At 28.5% G+C, this 19,404-nt stretch overlaps 4 protein-coding genes across 6 annotated transcripts; 3 read left to right on the top strand and 1 right to left on the bottom strand.

Moving 5' to 3' along the window:
- The first annotated feature begins 2,080 nt into the window (after positions 1-2,080).
- On the top strand, positions 2,081-3,241 carry LOC112702305 (MLP-like protein 43). The gene is made up of 2 exons (XM_025753282.3): positions 2,081-2,340; positions 2,686-3,241. Exons 1-2 carry the CDS (start codon positions 2,154-2,156, stop codon positions 2,955-2,957), a joined length of 459 nt encoding a protein of 152 aa, XP_025609067.1. The 5' UTR covers positions 2,081-2,153; the 3' UTR covers positions 2,958-3,241.
- Positions 3,242-6,463: 3,222 nt separating this feature from the next.
- Positions 6,464-9,914, top strand: LOC112702304 (uncharacterized). 3 transcript variants are annotated; one of them, XR_011863415.1, is made up of 5 exons: positions 6,464-6,790; positions 8,092-8,443; positions 8,549-9,195; positions 9,270-9,371; positions 9,496-9,914. XR_011863415.1 is itself a non-coding variant. In XM_072198616.1 (5 exons), the coding sequence occupies exons 1-3, from the start codon at positions 8,410-8,412 to the stop codon at positions 9,009-9,011; spliced, it is 345 nt and encodes a 114-aa protein (XP_072054717.1). In that variant the 5' UTR covers positions 7,373-8,409; the 3' UTR covers positions 9,012-9,195; positions 9,270-9,371; positions 9,496-9,914. The 3 variants fall into 3 exon arrangements, 1 of the variants encoding a protein (XP_072054717.1); XR_011863414.1 differs by having other exon boundaries at positions 8,087-8,443; XM_072198616.1 differs by lacking the exon at positions 6,464-6,790 and having other exon boundaries at positions 7,373-8,443; positions 8,549-8,784; positions 8,937-9,195.
- A 1,326-nt stretch (positions 9,915-11,240) lies between these two features.
- Positions 11,241-12,800, bottom strand: LOC112701070 (uncharacterized). Its single transcript, XM_029288123.2, has 5 exons — positions 12,685-12,800; positions 12,254-12,612; positions 12,010-12,047; positions 11,819-11,892; positions 11,241-11,737 (listed from the first exon to the last, which is right to left on the bottom strand). Exons 1-5 carry the CDS (start codon positions 12,798-12,800, stop codon positions 11,635-11,637), a joined length of 690 nt encoding a protein of 229 aa, XP_029143956.1. The 3' UTR covers positions 11,241-11,634.
- Positions 12,801-15,362: 2,562 nt separating this feature from the next.
- LOC112702303 (MLP-like protein 43) lies at positions 15,363-16,497 on the top strand. The gene is made up of 2 exons (XM_025753280.2): positions 15,363-15,601; positions 16,039-16,497. Exons 1-2 carry the CDS (start codon positions 15,415-15,417, stop codon positions 16,308-16,310), a joined length of 459 nt encoding a protein of 152 aa, XP_025609065.1. The 5' UTR covers positions 15,363-15,414; the 3' UTR covers positions 16,311-16,497.
- Positions 16,498-19,404: the final 2,907 nt, after the last annotated feature.

The raw sequence follows: 19,404 nt of genomic DNA, 5'->3' as shown, positions 1-19,404 counted from the left end.
ATAGTAAACACTTCCCACTCTAAAAAAAATCTTGATTTCAAATTTTAATAATATAACCGCAAATATATAAATGAAATTTATCATAAAACTACTCATCTCACAAATTTAAGTAGACAAAAAAATAATATTAATGATTATATTTTTAATATTTTTACTCAAATTAAATAATAGTTTTTTTTAGTTTGTTTAATTTTGTATAAATTTTTTATTTTTTTATTTATTTCATAAACAAAAATTTGTGCACCAAAATTTTTTAAATCTCTATTTTATATAATAGAAGTAGATATAAAAAAATAGCTGATTGCTATTTTTTTTAATATATGTGTGTATGTGCGTGTGGGTGATTCCACAAAATGAAAGAAAATCAAATCATCAAGCACGATAAAAAAAATTATAAATGATTGTCTATTATTCAGTATCCACAATAAGATTCAATTTTTTTTATAGTAGTGATTAATAGTATTATTAATATAAAAAAAATGGTTTAATCGATTATATATCACAGTAGTCCAGATACGGATTTCATAATTTATTACAATTGGTTTTTGTTGAACAATTTATTGATTTGTTTAATCATCATTACCTGGATAATAACAAAGGTCATAATGTAAATTACTAATATTAAATAGTAAATGATAATCCACTACTTTACCTAATACATCAAGACAAATTATAAACACGTTTTTAATAAAAAAAATTATTGGAGATGTGTTTAAACTTTTTAAAAATATAAGTTAACATTTTATATTTGATAAAATAATTTTTTTTGGTACAATTATTTTTATTTTATCCATATATATGTGTATGGACATGGTTATGAGAATCAGAATAAATTTTCAATTTAACTTAGTTAATTGAAAATTAATCGCTAAATTGATCCGTTTTAAAGTAAAAATTGCTTCGCATCAAATTGATTTAAAATAGGTTAAAAAATTGATTAATTAATCGAATTGGTGTAGTTTTTAGTGATTAACTAATTTAAAATAATAAATTATAAAAAATATTTTTTTTAAAATGATATATGTTATATATAAATATATTATTTTATTATATTTGATTTAATATTAATTAAATTTTAATTAAATCTTTGAATTTTTAACTCCAGTGCTATGTCTAGTTCGATTTTTCAGTACTTTGTACATGGCTATTGATAATCCATCTTAGTATTCTCAATCATACTAAATTTTAAATTTTATAAAATATGAATAATAAAAAACTAATTTTATAATAAAATAAAAATTAATTAATATTGATTAATTAATTTTTTATACTTATTTAAAATTTAAAAACAATTACTTTTTTGTATTTTTCACGATATCTATTAATCTGACATACTAAAAAATAATTCGTCGTGAATTTGAGTTTCATTTAAATGTTTGTCATTAGTCAATGAATTACTGTATACATAAGACATGATTTAAATTCTCGACACTTATTTAAGAAAATTAGTGAGATAACTACTAAATAAACTAACCTAAAGTTGGTTTAAAAAATCAATTTCTAACCTAACCGCATCACTTTATGTCTCGTTATCCATTAAGCATAGACACTGACATGGATACGGAATACGACATGATATAAGACACACAGACACACAAATTTTAAAATCTCATAAAATTCGAGAACACGATTTATATATAAAATATAAAGTATTTTTTGATAAATTATAATAATATTTTAATATTTTATTAACATTAAAATATAAATTAATTTTTTAACTGCTTTTAATGTCTTATTTTAATTATATAAAATATTTAAAATTTTTTAATAAATAATAATATATATTATTTCTAACCTCATTTCAAAAATACATATACTAATAAAGTTAGACACATACTGATATGTGAGGATATTTAAGTGTATCCAAAAGTGTGTCTGACAAAAAAAAAATTATTTTTTATTTAAACACAGTTAAACACAGCAGATATACACGTCGAATGAGTGTCAATTACTATTGTATTCAAAATGTGCCCAATATACAAACACGATAACTCGATAAAGTATTCCTGCTTTATATCTCATTATTAATTAGATTATATCAGAATCTATATTCTTTCTATATAAGGCTCTATGAGGCAGAATATGTTTATCCATCTCTCATTTACATACTTTCCGTGCTTCATAAATACTTTAGGCTTCTTTCTTGAGTAGACATGGCGCTAACTGGTAAACTTAGTGTTGAAGTTACGCTCCAAACACCAGCTGCAAAGTACTTCAACATCTTTATAACTCAATTCCACAAGTTTCAAAACATTTGTGAAAGAATCCATGAAGCCAAGATGCATGAAGGTGATAACTGGCATGTCCCTCATTCGGTTAAGAATTGGACTCTTATCGTAGGTAATAATTTAATGGTTATATTAGTGTGTTAGTTCATATAAATTTTTTAATTTATAATTACATTTTTATATTTTAAAAAAATTTTAATTAGATCTCTATATCTATTTTAAATTTATAATTAATTTTATTTTTTAGAGTAAATATTATAAAAATATTTTTTGCATATTCCGACATTCAATATTTTTTAAACGGCAAGAATGTGATTAGAAATTTAAAACGGTGTAAGGATCTAATTGATGAAATTATAAAGACTAATACAATAATTTAACCTAATTTAATCGACATCCAAATAAATATTTTTTTGAGTAATTGTTTATTTTAATTGATTATTGTGACAAAAAATAGATGGCAAGCCAATTAAGTTGAAGGAGAAAATTGAAGCTATTGACAAGGAGAACAAGTCAGTGACATATAACTTTTTCGATGGAGACATAAGTAAGAACTATAAAGTCTTTAAGGTCTTTCTTCAAGTGTTTGAAAAGAGTGATGGTGGTGCCTCAATTAAATTCACTATTGAATACGAGAAAATCAGTGAGAATGTTGAAGCTCCATATGGATTCTTGGAGTTCTTTGAGAAGAGTGCGAAAGATATTGATTCTCATCTTCTTAAGGCATAGATAGATAGCTGCATCCAACAGCTATTTATGAAGAAGAATCTCAACAACCTATAAAATAATGTGTTTGGCTATATATATAGCTTGTGGTTAATATTATTAAGAGGTTTTGTAATATATATAATAATTGCAATAATCAATCTTGGACACGAACAATATAATAAGGATGGTTGCTGCTGCTTGCTTCGGCTTTTCATCCTTGCTTTGTATATGTGTGCCAATGATTTCTCGTTTGAGTGTGTTGTGTACTTGTGTAATAATATATATAATAAGTGGGATGTTTTTCATATCCGTGTGTTTTATTTATTTATTTATTTTTGTTTATTTTTGCCAAATCGTCTCAACATTCAACTGTACATTTGATCATATATGTTTTAATTTTCCAAAATAAAATTTGGTATTTACATCTCGTGACAATAATAACACAAGATTGCTTATAAGTTGGTCTGGACGAATATAACAAGCTGGCTAGGGAGCCAACAAAAACCAGCTAATTTCTTTTTACTTCTTTCATCACCCACGCCATAACCGTCGATTGCCACCCTGTTGTTGTCGACCACCACCCCCCACCCCCCTCTCCCCTCTGCCAACCCATTCCTCCTAAATCCTAAATTTTGAATTCGAAATCTTAAATTATATATTAGTAGCAAAAAAAATAATAAAATTTTTAAAATTATAAAATATACCCTAAAAAAATACCAAAAATGTTAAAAAATTAACAAAAAATAGTAGCACTTAAAGACGTATGCTGCAAAATACAATATTTTTGCGTCATTTTAAATGGAGAATTGCCGCAAAAATTTTAGAAATTTTATGTTTCCACATGGTGGTTGCAAAATAAAAGTTTTAAAAAAATTCATAATGCCAGATAACAGTAGTTAAACACATGTAGAAAATAACAATAAATTTCAGATTCTGCGAAAAATAAATTGACACAATATTTTGATATGGTGGCAATTATGTCAACTATTGCTGAAAATTACTACAAATTTATTTTCTTACACCTTAAAAAACGAAGGTTATTAAATGCTGATAATTTGTTTTACAATAGTTTTAAACTGCCGCAAATTCTTAAAAAATTGTTGATATGTCATGTGTTCTTTGTCGTGTTTCGAGCCTTGAATAATGCTTTTATAAATATATATTTACAATTATTAATTACCATCTCAAACCAACTCAATTACGTTCTGAAATTCAAGATAGGAAGTAGCCTATAATATTTATTATAAAATTTTATTTTATTCTACTACATAAATCAAACATGTTTTATTTAATATGACTGAAAGTTAACTAATGAGAATACATACAGATGCTATTTAAACTGTTATTATAAAATTATTTAATATGCTAATGAGCTATAGTTCAAATGGTATAGTTTCTCCATACTTATCTAGAGGTTGCGAGTTCGAGTCTCACTTTTAAGTTTTAAAAAAAATTTATTTAATACGTTTTATCTCTCGATTAGGCTTAGATGGCTTGGGTATTTCTAAATGGACTATATAGTTCGTTCTTTCATTACAATCACACACTATGGAGAAAAATATAAATCTCCGGCCATCTCCCAACACAAACGTGTATGTGAATGGTAGTTGCTTTGTCATTATTATGTTTTCATACTTAACAACGTATTCGGCATCATTCAATAGTCACTCTCATAATAACCATATTTTACCGGACAGTGTCAAATAAGAATCAGTCCCTTGCATATGCCCTAACCATATCGACCCCTCATATCACAAGACTCCCTGTCCAATTCATTTCATTTCATTCACGTTTTCCAAGTGTTGCTTACCTTGTTCTTTATAACTTAAAGTAGGATTGTACATTCGTTGCATGCTCTAGTGACTATTATTATGATGGTTATGCAACTTCGATAACACTTTTTAGGGTAAAATATATTTTTTGTCTTTGAAATTTGATAAAAAATTTAAAAAATATTCTTAAATTTTATTTTGTTTCAATTTTGTCTCAAAAGTTTTCGATTTCTATCAAATATACCCCTGACAACTAATTTTTCAAAAAATTTAAGACTAATTCAATAACGATTTCATAAGAACAACCCTCAACACAAGCAAATCAAGCATAATTTTTATACATTATTGTTAGATTAGTCTTAAATTTTTTGAAAATTTAACCATCGAGGATATATTTGGTGCAAATCGAAAACTTTTAGGACAAAATTAAAACAAAATAAAATTTTGAGATATTTTTAAAACTTTTGTCAAACTTTAGGGACAAAAAGTATACTTTTAAATATAGTTAAAATTAAAATAATAATAGTTAAATATTTAAAAATAATTTTTAATTTAAAAAAATAAAAGTAAAAAATACTACAAAAATGTATAAAAAGTGTGCCTTTAATTTTACTAAAATTGTTTAAATATTGACAAAATTATATAATCATATTATAACCATTATAATACTACAAAAATATATAATTTCCTAACATAATTAATACCGAAATTTTTATAACAGAAAATAGAGTTTGATTTGTATAATCTATTTTTTAAAAAAAAATAAAATTTTAGCATAAAATAGAGTAGAACACTTAAAATATTAAGAGAAATAATTTCATAACTCTGTAAATAATAACTTAAAATGTTTTGCCGATTAACTTTTAATTTGTATTGGAGCTAGAAAATTGCAAGGAATAATATCTAGATTAAATCTCATAGTGGTTCTTAAATTTCATAACTTTCACCATTTTAGTCATTTGGATTCAAAATCTACTACGTTGTTTCTCAAATCTAGCTCCAAGCATCATATTAATTGGTCCTTGGATCTTTTTTGATATTGAGTCAACGAATGAAATGTTGAGCTAGCTCTGACTTACCACACTAGACACAGGCTAAATGACGTTATTTATTTTAATTTGGTGCTTGAACAAGATAAAAACGATATCATTTTGGAGAATGAGGAGACATAAAATAGTTTGTATATCATATAAACTCTTTTTTATCTTTTTTTTTTTGCTTGTTTAAGCACCAAAACGAAATGATACAATTTAGTCTTGTATCCAATATGGCAAGTCAAAGTCAGCTCAGCATTTCATTCACTTACTCAGTGTTAAAAAGGGTTCAAAGACCAATGTGGTGCTCAAAACTGGATCTCGAAAATCAATATAATAAATTTTGAATTCGAAAGACTAAAATAGTGAACGCAGTGAGTCTGAGAAACCATTTTAAGATTTAGTTTGCTATCTATTATTGAGTAGAATATTAATTAAGTTAGCAAGTCTTATCAAGCCATTGAAAAGTATTTGATATGTGTTTCAAATGTTCGTGATATAAAGAGTTGAAGTATTATATATTTAGAAGTTATTAGTTTATATTTTTAGAATGTTCAATTTAATTTGATATATTTTGATTTTGTTGATTAATTGGGTTTTATATTTGTGGATTTAGAATTTTTTTGTTTTAATCTAATAAGAAGTTATAAATACTTGATAAATTATTGTAGTCATCATATAGAGATTAGAGGAGTGCCAAAACACTTGTTGGTTTCGTGATGAAACTATGATTTAGACAAATGAGGTTGAGTGAGTTCCTCTCTTGTTGCATCTAAAAATTAGGTAGAAAGTTGAGAAATCATTTTAATTCAATTCCCAAACTATAGTGTGAACAAGTTACACTTTCCGTCGGACCCAATCTCCTCCTCCAAGGAGTCTTCAGAGCTGGTCAAATTGCAGTTGCCGTTGACGCGAGGCGAATCCAAAATCCATCTGCGTCGTCGAGCTGTGTTCACCCGTGAAGCAGCTGTGTCATCGAGGTGCTCCTCTCTCTGTTCTAGGCACATTCCTTGGTCTCTTGCCGTCAATAGCCTTCCTCCTGCTGCCGGTAAGCCCCACTAGTTGAATTTGTGTGGTTGCTGATTTGCCCATTAAAAATACACCTATTACTGGTGAAAGCATAACATGCATGATTCTTATGACTTTTTGATTAGATAATTTGTTGATGGATTTGTGAGTTGGGGTTAAATGGTTTTTTGAATGGGTTTTGAGTGTGGTAATGATATCCTCAAGTTGGGTTTTTTAGGTGACCGAATTTTTATTGTTGATCGATTACATATAAAATATTTTTTATCCATGAATTTTGTTACTGACGTTGATTATGATTGCTGATAAATGAGATTAGTGAGCAAAACAAGCCACTGCTGAAACCTGGATTTTATATGAGTCAACTGGAGATCATATGGTTATAATGTACATTACTTGTGGGCTTTTGATAATTGTTGCTCGTAGAAATTTGGATATGCACATTTAAATTCACTATCTGTTTTTCAAGAATAGTCTTCTGTATGCTGATTTTCCTTTTACTTCTTTTAAGCAAATTTTCTAGAATTCAACAATATAATTTGTATGACAAAAAGGTTCTCTTTGCCCTGTGTCCCCCTACTTTTTCAGTAAGTGCATAATTCAATAAAAAGAAAGAAGAATAAGACATTCAAACTATTGAGGATACCCCTGACCGAAAAGAAAACAAACCTATTGAGGATTCATACCAAAAAAGAAAAAAAAGAAAAAAAGGTATTGACAATTAAATGCATAATCTATTGAACTAAATATATAATCATTGCTAAACCAAGTAAAAGGTCCTAACCCAAATTAAAAATCAAGTGTCAGGTTGGATATAAATGTTTTAGATTATGATTATTAAAGAGGATATGGTCTTACCTAAAGAATGATAAATATTTGTACTAGATAGTTCTTTTTTTTTTTTTTTTAGAGTATACATGTAAATTGAATAGATATTTTTTTTGGGAATTAAAATTGAAATAGATAGTTAACGCAATTAGGAACCACCGAACCAGGACTCAGTTTTTTATCTTTGTTTTCTTATTTGGATCATGTTCTTTTTCTTAAAAGTCTCAATCTTCTGTTCATGAATGTATCCAAAAAATAAAGCGCAAGTCCAAAATAAGCTGTACCCAAAAAGAAAATGAAAAGAATCAAAACAAAAATGAAAATAATGTTTGTGTGTGAAAAAAAAATATTATGCCCATCTTCTCTTTCTTTTGGTTTGGATTTACTTATTTTCTTATATTTAATGCTGCTGAATTTCTGTTTCTTTTTTACAGTTTGATCATAGTATAAGTAATATTTTTGGTGGTACTCAGTTTATTAAGATGTCTAGGATAGGTCGCTACACGAAAAAATTAAAGTTAGACACAACATGTCAACAACCTCACACAGGATCTGCTGCAGCGTCATCCGTGCATCAAGTGGATTGCCTAATTCCCCCTCCAGTGGTGCTGATTCCCCTGCAACCTCATCTTTACACCCCTTTCGACTACCCTATACCGAATCACTACCTGTTCCACAAACTTACACGAATCGTACTCAAAACTCGGAGGCCGCAATAAAGACTTAGACCCAGAGGCAGATGAGGTAGATTATTTTGAGCAACACGTTGACAACCTGTTTGCTACATCGGAGGCTCCGAAGTGCAAGGGACGCATGACCACCGAATTTTGGGATGTTAAAACAATTGGTATACATGAATTTATCTCATATAATTTTTTATGTTTAATTTTTATGTAATTTCATCGCATCTTGGCTACAATGGTTACTCACAGAGACTAACTATTATTTACAGAGTTTGACGGGACATTCAAGCAACTTCATTTGAGTGTGAAGAAGGCTATGAAGTCACCTAGCGGTAGAACGATTGTACTTAGGTTCAACGAGAGACTGCAACCAGTTGGAAATGAAGCTGGTATACTGAGCGACGTTCTCGGATTACTAGGTTTTGACTACACCAAATTCCCAATATGCGAGAAAGACTGGAGAAAGGTTCGCTCCAAGGACAAGATTTATAACGAATGTGTAAAGGTAAAACGTTATATTCTTGTAGAGTTCAAGAATCTTAATTTGACACATACTAACAATATTAAAGATGCTAAGGAGGGCTTGAAAGGACACGAGGAATATGTTGTATCATAAATATTACAAATCAGAATTGACTATTGAATAAAATATTGAAGGCTGCCCATCGGAATTTATTGTGGAGCATTGGAGATGGTATCTTGATTATTGCTATAGCAAAGACACAAAGGTAGTATATTTTTTTCATAACAAAAAAAAGTCTATTGATGTTACATTTAGTCAAAAAATGGAGTCTAGTAACTTTTACTTTTAATGGCATGATAAGAGAAGTGTAGGAAAAATGCTGTGAATTGATCGAAGTAGTTATATACTCACACTATCAAATCAAAAAGCTTAGCAAGGTCCGGAGAAGAAGAGGTAATTTACGTTCGACTCTCTTTTTGAACCTTCTATTCGTCTACCTATTCACTAGTTATGCTATATTGTTACAGTTGGAACGACAAGGGCGTCCAATTGGTAGAGGGGAGTTGTGGACCTTAACGCACAAATGACCCAATGGCTCCTGTCTCCATGATGCAGCTCAGGCTATTGGTGTAAGTAATGTGTTGTAAATCCTAAGTTGTTTTTCATAGGTTTTGTTTGTTAAAACTGTGTTGAAAGTCTATTCGGTTAGCAATTAGCTAATAAATGCTTATGTTTGCTTATCTAACTGTGTAGGAAAGAATTGCGAAAATTGAGCAACATGATGAATCATCTAGACTATTGTCTCAGAATGATTTACTTGCTCAAGCTCTTAGAAAAGAGCACTCGAGTAGAGTACGTGGCGTGGATATCGGACCGACTTCTAGTCAAGTGTTCAGTACGAATTCACATCAGTCGGGCAATGAAACTCAAAGAGAGGAGACTCAAAGGGTGCTGCTTGAACTACAAGCAAAACTAGTGGCTGAGAAGACAAAAAGACAGGCAATGGAGAGTCCCCTAAGATGTTTAATTCAAGGACAAGGTGGGAAGCTGCCACCAGACGTGACTGCATAGATGAACTCATTGAAGGGACAGAGTAAAAAGTAGAACTTAGGATTTGTAATTAATTTTTTAGTTAAATATACATTTTTTTATTGTTGACTATGCAACTCTTAGTAAAGAATACACTTTATTGATATTTGGATAAATATATGCATATTTTTATCAATTTTACTAATGTTGTTTACCTATCAATTTATTTTTTCAGTTACAGAATAATTAAAATTTCTAATATCAGAAAAAATTCAAAAACAAAAAAAAAACAAAAAAAATACCTAGTACATTCAAATTAAAAACGCGTTGATTGCCAGTGCAAAATATAGTATTTTTACAACCATTTAGCTGGGCAAATAGCAGCGGTTACAAAATGGCCAAAAATAAATTGCGAAATACATTTTTAAAAATACAACGGTCAACAAAATAGCAGTGGTTCAAAATTGCTGGAAAATACCGTTGAATTCAAGGTTGGCCAAATAGCGACAGTTCTAAACCGCCGTTAAATCAACCGACACTATTCAAGGGATTTCACTGCGGTTGTGCCAGCGGTTCAGTGAAACTATCACAAAATCAAATCTCCATATCCCATATTATAACGGTTCTCAAAGCGTTAGTAACTAATTTTGCGGCAATTTAAAACCGCCGTTAATCTCTATAAAATTCGCCACTAAATTTCATTTCTCGTTCACAGTGTAAACAAGATATGGTTTGGAGTCGGCTATATATATAACTCATTTACAGAATTTGACCGAGCACTTGTTTGAACTTTTCAACTACTTTCTCTTCCCTTTTACCCCTTTCTGAGCATATAATCGATACTTACAGCGATGGTGCGCACAGCTGGTAACAATAGAGACATCAACATGCTGAACGACACTTCGCATTACGTTGGAGCAGTCGACTTTGCGGTTAATTTTAATTTATTGTATTTTAAAAAATCCTATATAGATAAATGTGTGTATGTAACTATGGTTAGGATAGTAGTAAAAAAGTAGAATATAGCTTGTATAGTTAGTATGCAATAGGTAACTCGTAGAATTTTATAACTCTCTTTTATTTCACTTGTCTTAGGATATTAGTACATAATTATTAGTTTAGAATGCCATCTGATGTAGTTATTTTATTCCTTTTAATTTAATAATTAGAACCTTTTTATATCATATATATATATATATATATATATATATATATCAAGGTTGTGAGAACCGGACCGGTCAATAAACCGATGAAGTTACTGGTTCAATAGTTCACTGGTTCGACCGAGGTTTAACCGGTTTAATTAAATATTAAATAAAATTATTAAAAAACCTAAAAATAATTTTAAATATATAAATTCAATAATTTCACATAATAAAATTTAAAATGTGAGAAACCAAGATTCAAATCAAACTACCCAATTCTCTCTACATATAGGTATAGATACTATCATCATTTAAGAAAATATGGAAAATCAACATAAATACTTCATTAAGAAGGTCAAAATAATTGTTCAACTAACAGGAAGCTTAGGATGATAGACTTTGTGTATCAAACACTAGAAGACTCATAAGTATACTATAAAATTCCCAAGCATTAATGTGCTAAATACATAGTAATACTCAAATCAATGCACAAATTTTATGTGAGAAGACTCAAAAAAATTTAACAATGATAGTACAAGCCTACATCAGCTAGATATAGTGATTGAACGAGAAGGTCAAATAGTTTTTTCCAATTACTTCTCAAAAGTCAAAACTTTTGTCAGCGCGTTACATCTCACAACACATACCTTTCCTCTTGATATTTGGTACTCATTGTTATTCAACCCTGTAACTGATGTTGAGCTGCAGAAAAATTTATTTAACCAATTTTTGTCAAGCAGTAAAGGCAGAGCAGGAAAGAGCAAAAGGAGAGGAAATGCTCGTGACGTTTGATGCTTTCTCGAAGAGACTCACCATTCCATCTGAAAGAGAAGAAAGACATCAGCATGACCCAATTAACAGCAAAATATTGAATTTGAAATTGCAGAATGAAGCAAACAGACCTGTGTGCAAAATGGAAAGATTCTCCCCACCCAAACTCATAAAAGCTCGTAGCAAGATCATAATATTTGTTAACCTAAAAAATATGCATTCTTATGATATCCTTTCTGCAAATAATCAAATTAACTAGATATCCATAAGAATAGTTCAGAGCCATAATATATTTTATTGTTTTTTCTTCTTAATCTCTCACCATATCAGGGTAGTTAGCATTCCTATCTTCTTGTTTTCCTCCATAGTGAACATGAAAGCAGCAAAATAAATCATGAAGCAGTAAACAACAGCAAACAAATTCAAGAAGGCAGCAAAATAAATCATGAAGCAGTAAACAAAAATCATGAAGCAGCAAGCAAATTCAAGAAGGCAGCAAAAAATAAATCATGAAGCAGTAAACAAAAAATCATGAAGTAGCAAATAAATCAAGAACAGGGTCTTACCGGCGGCGAGTGAGGACGCGGTGTCGGGGACGTTCGGCGACGGCGAATGAGGAGGCGGGCTCGGCCAGAAGCAGGACGGGGTGGTGGTTGCGGCTCTCAACGTCGTCGCTGCTGTGGGTGGCTGTGGGTGGCTTGGTGGTGAACTGCTTGCTTGGGTGATTTCTGGAATCTGGAGCTGTGGGTGGCTATGGTGGCTCGGTGGTGAACTGCTGTGGGTGAAGAATGGTTTCTGGAAACTGGAAAAGGGAAATTGCCATTGGAAACCGATTGTGATTATTAGGGATTTAGGGTTACGCGTTTTGCTTTTGCCGTTTTCTCTTTTTTTTTTAAATAGGCCAAAACGACGTCGTTTAACCTTTCTGATTTCAAACCAAAAAACCGTCAAAAAATCGAACGGTTCTTCCGATTCACCGGTTAACCGCCGGTTCTACCGGTTCTTCCACCGATTTTTTGCCAGACGGTTTTTAATGTTACCCGGACCGGCTAGGTGACCGATTCCCAGTTTTTCCGGTTGAACGAGTCGGTCCGGTTCGGTTTTCAGAACCATGATATATATATATATATTAAAACTTACGGAATAAGATTTTTTAAAAAAATATGTAACTAAATATGTAATTACGTTGTTATTTATAAAATCTATAATTTATAAAGAAGTATCTATTTAGGTTTAATATTGTTTTTCTGAAAATATCTAACAAGAAAATAAAAATATGATAGAAACTTAAAAAAATATAGGCAACTATTTAAAAAATTAGTGATATTGTACCTGGCACGTTAAACTTAAAAGAACTAATAAAAATTTTAAAATTATTTATTGATAAAAGAAAGTATAGGGAGTCAATGGAATATTTGTATAATGTGTACAATGGAGGTTTAGGGATGTCCGATTCAGTATTAGAGATATAACCATTAGTGTTATCTTTTTCCATCAACAGAAACTTTTGGGATGAGTGGCATGGTATTAGACCTCTAGATCCAAAAGATCAAGAGTTTGATTCTTGGTGAACCCCAAAATCAGTTTAAACTTTTAGGATGAGTAATTTTATGACATGAGATATTTATTAGCCATAATACTAAGATGGTTATTCTAGATAGTATAAATGATGTTCATTGTTAACTCATATAATTTTTTTTTCCAGAGATCTCGTCTTTTCTACTGCCTCAGCGAATGGTTTAATCAATTATCACAGTCCAGATACGCATTTCTTAATTTATTACAATTGGTTTTTGTTGAACAATTTATTGATTTGTTTAATCATCGCTACCTGGATAATAACAAAGGTCACAATATAATAAATTACTAATATTAAATAGGTTTAATTATTTTTTATCATTCTATCAAATTTTTAAATAGATTTTTAAATTTTTTAATTAGATTTTTATATTATATTAGATTTTATAATTAAATTTTTGCCATCACAAAAATATTATTAGAATCAACTAAATATTTTATTAAATAAAATAAAATATTCAATCAAGTATTAGATATATTTATTTTGTTTACAGAATATTCTGTTAATTTTAAGATAAAGACTTAATTATAAAATATAATATTATATAAAAGTTTAATTAAAAAATATATATAAAAATTTAATTAAAAATTTGATAAAACTATAAGAATTCACTGATTAATTAAATCTATCAAATATTAAATTTGCATTGACAACATTGGCATGAAAATATTGTCATCCGACAACATTAAATGATAATCAACTACTTTACCTAATAATACATCAAGACAAATTATAAACACACTTTCAATAAAAAAAATCATTGGAGATGTGATTGAACTTTTTTAAAAATATAAGTTAACATTTTATATTTGATAAAATAAAATTTTTTGATATAATTATTTTTTATTTTGTTCATATATATATATATATATATATATATATATATATATATATATATATATATTATAGAGTATGGCCACGGTTCTCGGAATTGGAACAAATTGTCCAATTTGACCCAGTTAATTAGAAATTGGTTGTCAAATCGATCTAATTAAATTGCTTCGCAACTAGTTGGTTAAAAATTGAAAAATATATAAACTAAAAAAATTAATTAATTATTTGAACCGGTGTGATTTTAGAGATGAATCGATTTAAAATAATAAATCATAAAAAAATATTTTTTTAGAAATGATATATACATGCAAAAATATATTATTTCATTATATTTAATTCAATCCGATTAAACTCTAATTAAATCTTTAAATTTCTAACACCATTAGTTCTATGTCTAATTTGATTTTCAGAACTTTGTGTATGGTTATTGATCATCTATCTTAATATTCTCAGTCATACTAAATTTTAAATTTTATAAAACATGAATATTAAAAAAATAATTTTACAATGAAATAAAAATTAATTAATATTGATTAATTAATTTTTTTATTTATTTAAATTATAAAAAAATTTATTTTTTACGGTATTTCTTAACTCAGCAGGCGAATAACTAATTCATCATAAATTTGGGTTTCATTTAAAAAAATTTCGCTGGTTAATGAATTGTTACATGTACAAGACAGGACTCAAACTCCTAATACTTACTTAAGTAAATTAATGAGCTAACCGTTAAACTAATCCAAATGGAAAAGTATATGGAATCAACTAATAATCAGCCAAGAATGGAACAACATAATTAATTATAATTAGTTTTATTAATTTATAATTTAATTTGTTTGTTAAATTATTGTTGACCACGTTCAAAACATGAGAGAAGATACGCTAGTGTTAGGAGAGAATCACGGAACAGATGCTTTGATCATTCATTTGTTGGTTCCATATAATTAATTATGTTTTATTAATGCGTAATATATGAAACATAGAAATCATATCCAAAACCATCTAATTTACAAGAAAAAGAAACATGCGTGTGCCTATCAGTAGCAACATCCAGTTAAAGTCACCGGTGCTTCTGGTTTACCAATTGGCTGATTCTTGGCTTATATAAAGTTAGTTCCTAGCATTGTTGAATCCAAATTGATTTTAAAAATCAATTTATAACCTAACCGCGTGACTTCATGCCTCGTTAGATTAGATCAGAATCTATACTCTTTCTATATAAGGCTCTATAAGGCAGAATATGTTTATCCATCTCTCATCATTTACATATTTTTCTTCCTTCACAAATACTTTAGGCTTCTTTCTTGAGTAGACATGGTGCTAAGTGGTAAACTTAGTGTTGAAGTTACGGTCCAAACACCAGCTGCAAAGTACTTCAACATCTTTATAACTCAATTCCACAAGCTTCAAAACATTTGTGAAAGAATCCTTGAAGGCAACATGCATGAAGGTGATAACTGGCATGTCCCTCATTCGGTTAAGAATTGGACTCTTATCGTAGGTAATAATTTCATGGTTAAATTAGTGCGTTAGTTCTTATAAATTTTTTAAATTTATAATTAGATTTTTATATTTTAAATATTTTTAATTAAGTCTTTGTACCTGTTTTAAATTTATAATTAATTCTATTTAATAATAAATATTGTAAAAATATTTTTATTCATCTTATATTACTAATAATATATGCTTTAGCATATTCAGACGTTCAATATTTTTTAAACGGCAAGGATATGATTACAAATTTAAAAGTAATATAGAATTTTAATTGAAAATTTTTAAAGTGTACAATCAATTATAAATTTGAAGAATTATAACTACTAATAGAATAATTTAATCTAATTTAATCAACGTTCAAATAAAAATTCTTTTATATAAATTAATACATACCTTTTTTTTGAGTAATGGTTTTTTTTAATTGATTATTGTGACAAAAAATAGATGGCAAGCCAATTAAGTTGAAGGAGAAAATTGAAGCTATTGACAAGGAGAACAAGTCAATTACTTACAACCTTTTCGATGGAGACATAAGTAAGAACTATAAAGTCTTTAAGTTCTTTTTTCAAGTCTTTGAGAAGAGTGATGGTGGTGCTACAGCTAAATTCACTATTGAATATGAGAAAATCAATGAGAATGTTGAAGCTCCATATGGATTCATGGAGTTCTTTGACAAGGGTGCTAAAGAAGTTGATTCTTACCTTCTCAAGGCATAGATATATATAGCTGCATCCAACAGCTATTTATGAAGGAGAATCTCAACAACTTACAAAATAATGTGTTTGTGGTTAATATTATTAAGAGGTTTTCTAATATATATTCCAATAATCAATCTTGGACATGAACAATATTATTAGGAGCTTTTAAAATGTCACTGTAATAAAATATTGTCATTTTTTTAAAGTGTGTCTGTTTTTTCCTATAGCCACGTTTTTAAAGCGTAACAAAAATACGTGGTTAAATTTCTAATCAATTGTTACTCATAAAAATGTGGTCATTAATTTCTTTTGCTACACTTTTAAAACGTAATAAAAAAACGTAACCAAATATTTAATCAATCACATCTTTATAAAAATGTGGTCGTTGACCTCTTTTAATCACATTTTTAAAATATAGAAAAAAAAAACATGGCTACAAACCTTTTTTATGGTAGTGTTGTTTATTTTTTGGCTTTTGATCCTTGGTTTGAATGTAATATATAATAAGTTGTATATGTGTGCCAATGATTTCTCGTTTGAGTGTGTTATGTGCTTGTGTAATATATAATAAGTGAGATGTTTCTCTATAATATAAATTATTTGATATCCGTGTGTTTTATTTATTTATTTATTGTTTATTTTTGCCAAATTAAATCTCAACATTCAACTATACATTGATCATCATATCTGTTTTAATTTTCTAAAATAAAATTTGGTATTACCATCTCATGACAATAATAACATAAGATTGCTTATAAGCTGGACTTGATGACGTATACAACAAGCTGGTTAGGGAGCCAATAAAAATTAGCTAACTTCAACTAATAAACAAATAAATCTAATCACTCGTTATTTTTAATTAATTTTTTAAATTTCTTTTTTACTTCTTCCAAAATTATAATTTCACTCACCATTACTGTCTATTATCTCCTTATTGTTGTCGACCATCACCCCGCCTCTGCCAACTATCATCCGTCCTTCCAAATCTTAAATCTTAAATTCTAAATGCAAAATCTTAATTATACACCTTAAATTGATTTTACTTTATTTATTTTTAAATATTCTTTTTATTCTTAAATTGTATGTATTTATTGATGTTATTATTGGATATTTTTTTAATATTTAATTATTGGTTGATTTTTGAAATAGTTGGTTAAATTAATGTTGACTCCAAATTGTTTTCATATCATAAACTAGTACTTAGTCTTAATTAGACATGTACTTAGTCTATATTACATGGATACAGACACAAATATACAAAGAAACATGTACATAAAGATACACAAATATTTTATTGTATTTGATAATACTGGACAAGACACACTAGTATAAATTAAATATTAATTTTACTCCTATATTATTACTAATAGAATAAGAATAAGAATAAATTAATAAAGATAAAAGAATAAATATTTGTGTTTTATTCAATGTGTCTCAATGTCTCATCTTTTTTTAAAGACACTAAATACATGTATTTTATGTATGGTTGTGTGTCACCGTGTCTTTTAAAAATATGTATCTCAATAAACAAACAATGAATGTAGCAACCCTCAATTTTAAAAATATAAATATAAATAAGTTACAATTTATTTTATAAAATTAGAGTTCCTTATTTTTAGAAAATTATTTTTATTATCAATAATTAAACTAATTTCATAATAATTTAAATTTAATTAAATTTATATTATTATTATTATTATTATTATTATTATTATTATTATTATTATTATTATTATTATTATTATTATTATTATATATACTTACCGTAAGTATTAAATTGCATTATAAGTTGATATATATTATATTCATTGTATTACTATTATTATTACTATTATTACATTTATTGTTATTATTAAATTACCATCATTACTATTGTTAGTATTATTATTACTATTATTAATTATAAATCATAGAAAACAAAAGGTGGTTTATATTTTACATTAGGTTATATATATATTATTATTATTATTATTATGCATTAGGTTACGTGTGTGTATATATATATCATAGAGAAACCCAAGGCGGTTTAGACATAATAATAAAGAAAGTCAAGGCGGTCATATATATATATGTACGTGAATAACGTAAGAGAGAGGGAAGAGCATAACGAAGAGAGAAAGGGAGAAAACGTAAATTTTTCTGAACTTCGGGCTTCGATTTTTTTGAAATCCGTAATTCCAATCAAAAATCTAATCCGGTAAGAGTATTCGTAACCTCCTCCTCTACACGTTAACACTATTTTTGATTAGTGGAAGTTGACAATGACGTAGTTCCTCTTTTCTTTGGATTTGGCCAACGAGAGTTTTAGGAGGTAAAGACGATTCTGGACATTTTCTTCTTCGATAGCTCAGTCAGATAGCTTCTCCGGAGTTTTGAATATTTTGATTTCGTACGAAGGTATGGTTTTGGTTTCTCGTAGTTAATGTTTTATGTCACGTGAAAACTTAGGCTAGATGACCTTAAGATAGGAATGAAATGAATGAATATTTGATGGATTGTGTATATGGTATAAAATGTGAGGTTTAGCTGTTGTCAATAATTTGCTGTTGAAGTTGGTCGGTTTGAAAAAAGATTTAATATTGGTATTTGTTTGATTATGAAATAATTTGTTACTGGAAATGATTTGAGTGACTGAGAGGTGTTTGGTTTGATAGTTGGGACCCTTGAAGGGTGGCAGAAATTTGAGTCTTAGAGGAGATATTGCCAAAATTTCTTTAAGAATTGGAGTTTTGATTTGAGGTAATATTTTAAAAGGGAAAGAGATTATTATGTGGCTTGTGTATTTGAGACTATTTGTTGACCCTCTGTCGCAAGATGTGACCGGGCACTTTAACTCCCCGGATTCTCCCATGGGCATGCATATATATATAAATATTGAATATTATATTGAGCTTGGAGTTCGTCTCCATGAAATACTATATTATTGAGCTTGGAGTTTAACTCCATGGAATACTATACTATTGAGCTTGGAGTGTGACTCTATGGAACATTATATTTGAGCTTGGAGTTTGACTCCATGGAATATTATTGAGCTTGGGGATGCGCGCACAGAGGGACTGTCCAATGGTTAACTACCAGGACTTGTCGGGTTGGCTGTATAACCGACAGATGA

This window comes from Arachis hypogaea, chromosome 7, assembly GCF_003086295.3.
Source record: "Arachis hypogaea cultivar Tifrunner chromosome 7, arahy.Tifrunner.gnm2.J5K5, whole genome shotgun sequence".
NCBI classification, from domain to species: domain Eukaryota; kingdom Viridiplantae; phylum Streptophyta; class Magnoliopsida; order Fabales; family Fabaceae; genus Arachis; species Arachis hypogaea.
This window is presented reverse-complemented; position numbering and strand designations above follow the sequence as displayed.